The sequence below is a fragment of the Myotis davidii genome, unplaced genomic scaffold (assembly GCF_000327345.1).
Source record: "Myotis davidii unplaced genomic scaffold, ASM32734v1 scaffold164, whole genome shotgun sequence".
NCBI classification, from domain to species: Eukaryota; Metazoa; Chordata; class Mammalia; order Chiroptera; family Vespertilionidae; genus Myotis; species Myotis davidii.
Genome location: NW_006296417.1, coordinates 1,111,280 through 1,115,570, shown reverse-complemented (window position 1 = coordinate 1,115,570; position 4,291 = coordinate 1,111,280). Strand labels below are relative to the sequence as shown.

Genomic DNA, 4,291 nt, shown 5'->3' with positions numbered 1-4,291 from the left:
CCACGGCCGGTTCCGACAGGTCCGAGCAGGAGCTGAGCCCCGTGGACGGCGAGGCGTTCAGCCAGCACCTGCAGGCCGTGAAGGTCCTGGCTGTGAAGGACGTCATCTGGGTGCCCAGGTAGGTCTCCCCGCGGCGGGGGGTGCGAGCTTGGGGGTGCCCGTCTCCCGCTCTGACTTTGGGGGTGGAGTGACGGAAGCTTGGGGACACTGTGGCCATCCACAGGAGCTGCGCCCCCTGTTCTGAAATTGGGAGCAGCCTGTTTTAAAACATACTTTTATTGATTTCAGAGAAGAAGAGGGAGAGACATATCAATAATGAGAGAGAATTATAGATCAGCGGCCTCCTGCATGCCCCCCCTCCTGGGGATCGAGCCCACAATCCCGGGCATGTGCCCTGACCGGGAATCGAACCGTGACCTCCTGTTTCATAGGTCGGTGCTCAACCACTGAGCCACACCAGCCAGGCCAATCTCTTTTTATTTTTTTTAATATGTTTTTATTGATTTCTGAGAGAGAAGAGAGGGAGAGACAGAAGCATCAATGATGAGAGAGAATCATGGATTGGCTGCCTCCTGCTGGCCCCCTACTGGGGATGGAGCCTGCAACCCTGGTATGTGCCCTAGGCCAGAATTGCACCCATTACCCTTCGGTCTGAGGGCCAACGCTCTAACCACTGAGTAAACCAGTCAGGGCACTAGCTGTATTGTGGCGGGGGTTTTTTTTTAATGTTTTTTTTTATTGATTTCAGAGAGGGGAGAGAGAAACATCCATGAGGTGAGAGAGAATCATGGACCGGCTGCCTCCTGCACACCCCTCACTGGGGATGGAGCCCACGATCCCGGGCCTGTGCCCTGACTGGGAATCGAACCGTGACCTCCTAGTTCATAGGTCGGCGCTCAACCACTGAGCCACGCCGGCCGGGCTTGAGCGATCTCATTGGCAGAGCCAGCGAGAAGGGCTGTGCTAGCTGAGGGCACCGTGGTCGAGTGCGATCGGGTTTCCTGCTGGGAAAGTGCCTGCTGGCCCCGCTCCGGTGCCCCCTGTGCCACCCAGTCCATTAGCAGAAACCCCTCATTTGTTGCCCTGCGCGCCCTGCCAGCTCCGCTTCCCCTGGCGAGCCGGCCCCGGACAAAGCGCTTCCCCTCGCGGGTTCTGGTTTCGCAGGCGCGGCGGAGATGTTATCGTCATCGGCCTGGAGCGGGACGCGGGCGCCCAGCGGGGCCGGGTCATCGCCGTCTTGAAAGCCCGAGAGCTGACGTCAAGGGGGTAAGGCTGGACTGCTCTCGCTCCCCAGGCTGGGGCGGGGGTAAGGGGGGACCCAGGCTCTCTGCCCCGTCCCTGCACAGGGGCCATCCGTCTGCCCTCCTGTCCTCCCCAAATTAGCATTACTCCCACCGCCCTGGCCGGTGTGGTTCAGTGGATAGAGCATCGGCCTGCGGACTGGAGGGTCCCGAGTTCGATTCCGGTCAAGGGCACGTACCTCGGTGGCAGGCTCCATCCGAGGCCCTGGTCTGGGCGGGGCCTGTGCAGGAGGCAATCTATCAGTGCATCTCTCTCACATCAGCGTTTCTCTCTCTGTGTGTCTCCCGCTCCCTTCCATCCCACTCTCTCTAAACAATCAGTGGAAAATTAGCCTCGGGGGAGGATTCACCAGAAATAGTGCGTGTGGTTAGGACCTGGTGCGGGGTGTTGGCCTAATCCAGGGCCCTGCGTTCCCTAAACCCGTGGATAGGGAGAGCTTCGGGAAAAGAATCCTGACGAGGCAGGGCCGGTGAGCTCAGGCCCAACTCCGTCCTGGGCCCCTGGCGAGCAGGAGTGGGAGTGGGTGGTGTTTTCTGCACCCTTGGGGGTCTGAGACCCATCACGGAACACAGCTGCTCTGATGGGATCGGGGTCCTTCCCGGGAGTCGGTCCCTTACAGACAATCCCTGGGACCCTGACCTGATAACCCTTGGCTTGCCTTTTTATTTATTTATTTTTTGAGTATATTTTTATGGATTTCAGAGAGGAAGGGAGAGGGAGAGAGAGAAACATCCATGATGAGAGAGAATCACTGATCGGCTGCCTCCTGCACACCCCCTTCTGGGGATCAGGCTACACCCCCAGGGAGAAGCAGGGCACTGAAACACATAGGGGGGGGTGTGCCCGGCTGGTGTGCCCCGGTGCTTTCCTAGGCCACGCTCTGGCCTCCCGAGACAGTACAGGGCGAGGGGCCCGGCCTGACCTCGTGGGCACCCTGTGGGTGTTCTCAGACCTCGCCCCCTCCCCGCAGGGCTCTGGTGGATGCGGCCGTGGTGGCCAAGGACACCGTCGTGTGTGGCTTCGAGGACGAAAGCAGCGAGTGGTGCCTGGCCGTGTGGCGGGGCTGGGGCACCCGGGAGTTTGACGTCTTCTTCCAGGCCTACGAGGAGCTGGGCCGGCTGGAGGCCTGTGGGCGCAAGAGGAGGTAGCGCCCGCCCGCAGAAGAAGGAGTGTTGCCCGGACCTGGCTGGCCCAGGCCTGCGGGCTGCCCCCTCCACCTGCCGCTACAGCCCTCCTGGGCGGACCCAGAAGAGAAACCAAGTTCTCCCACGAACGGCTTGCTGCTAAGAAGTGCTGAGACGTCCCCGCCCCAGCCCTGGCCGGTGTGGCTCAATGGACAGAGCGTGTCGGGCCTGCAGACGGAAGGGCCCCGGGTTCGATTCCGGCCCAGGGCACGTACCTCGGTGGCAGACCCTGGTCGGGGCGCGTGCAGGAGGCAGCCCGTCGATGTGTCTCTCTCACATCGATGTCTCTCTCTGTCTCTCCCTCTCTCTTCCGCTCTCTCTAAAAATCAATGGGAAAAATATCCGCGGGTGAGGAGTCACCAAAAAAGGAAAATGAAGCCCCCACGCCAGCAATGGTTTCGGGGTTCTCTGCTTCTCCAGGGCAGTCACCTGGCTACCCCCACCCCCATGGCTGCTTTTACAGCCCAGGGGACCACGCTTTTGCTTCCAGGAGAATCGGGGGCCCCTGGTCTGGGCCCGGACACAAAAGAAGGGGGGCTGGGCCTCTCGGCATCCAGGGCTGGGGATGGAATTACACAAGCCGCTCGCTCTCCGTTGGGAGGCACTTCAGGGCAGAGCGGGAGGCGCGCTGTGACCCCTTCCCCTTCCCCTTGCCCCCCCACCCCCACCCCTGCTTCTAAATACATTTCACAAGCTCCCCAGTCGCCCAGGCCTGGGGCCCTGCTCGGGGAAGCTGCCCGCGATCATGTGTCTACAGCTCAGCACAGTCTGTGTCAGAAACTCCTAGAGGGACCCTCGGGGAGCGAAACTATGGCCCAATCTGGGGGATGAATAAATGTCTTGAAGTGGCCCCCACCGTCCCCCGTGGGAAAGCCACGCGCTGGGCTGGCCTGGCTCAGCCTTGATGGGTACCTTCCTCTTCTGCCGACAAAAGGACCCAGCGGCAGGACTTGGAGAAAGGGCCTGTGTTTACAGTTTTGTCCCATCAGCTGGGGCGCAGCTGCCGCCCCAGCCCCATGCTGTTTGCACAGAACAATCTTGTTTACCCTTTGGCCAAATTGCGGGCTTGCGCGGGGCCGTGGGGCCCCTGGTTGAGCCATTGCATCCTATGGGGTTTATGGCAAATGACGCGTTGGCTGAATCAACGTGGACCACACGCACCAGGCCCCGTGGGGGAGGAGACCTCAGATGGTCAAGGGGCGTTGATGGATGCACCCGTGGGCGCGCGTGCAGGCATCCGCGTGGTTTCCCAGGTAACCATCCGAGGCTGCTTAAACCCAGAACGGGAGCCTGGACCGATCCATCGCGCTCCCCGTTCAGGTTGTTCCTCTTTCTTCCAAAGTTTAATTATGAAAATCAAACTAGAGATTTGTGGGGTGTGCGGGCCCATGGGAACCCCTTTTATCTGAAAGTAAACAGACTCCCAAGAAAGAAGGCTGGCCCTGGCCAGTGTGGTTCAGTGGCTAGAGTGGCGGCCTGCGGACCGAAGGGTCCCGGGTTCGATTCCGGTCAGGGCACATTCCTGGGTTGCGGGCTTGATCCCCAGTAGGGGGCGTGCAGGAGGCAGCTGATCTGTGACTCGGTCTCATCATTGATGTTTCTCTCTCTTTCTCTCCCTACCTCTCTGAGATCAATAAAAATATATATTTAGAAAAAAGAAAATGTATTATCCTTTGATACACACATGTTAATATGTCTTGGGCTAGCGGCTTGCCTCTTTTCGCCAGAGCTCATGCTGCAGTATGTGCAATTGGCCAGCTGTTCATATCATGAAGAGAAACTTGGGTCCATAAGATCTTTTTTTA

The 4,291-nt window shown here is 59.5% G+C and overlaps 1 protein-coding gene across 1 annotated transcript in view; it reads left to right on the top strand.

Annotated features, from left to right (window-relative positions):
* LRRK1 (leucine-rich repeat kinase 1) overlaps positions 1-2,670 on the top strand; it is a 55,125-nt gene extending 52,455 nt beyond the window's left edge. The window contains 3 exon segments of the mRNA XM_015569108.1: positions 9-118; positions 1,165-1,266; positions 2,273-2,670. Of these exon segments, the coding sequence (XP_015424594.1) occupies positions 9-118; positions 1,165-1,266; positions 2,273-2,450 (390 nt within the window). The 3' untranslated portion in view covers positions 2,451-2,670.
* Positions 2,671-4,291: the final 1,621 nt, after the last annotated feature.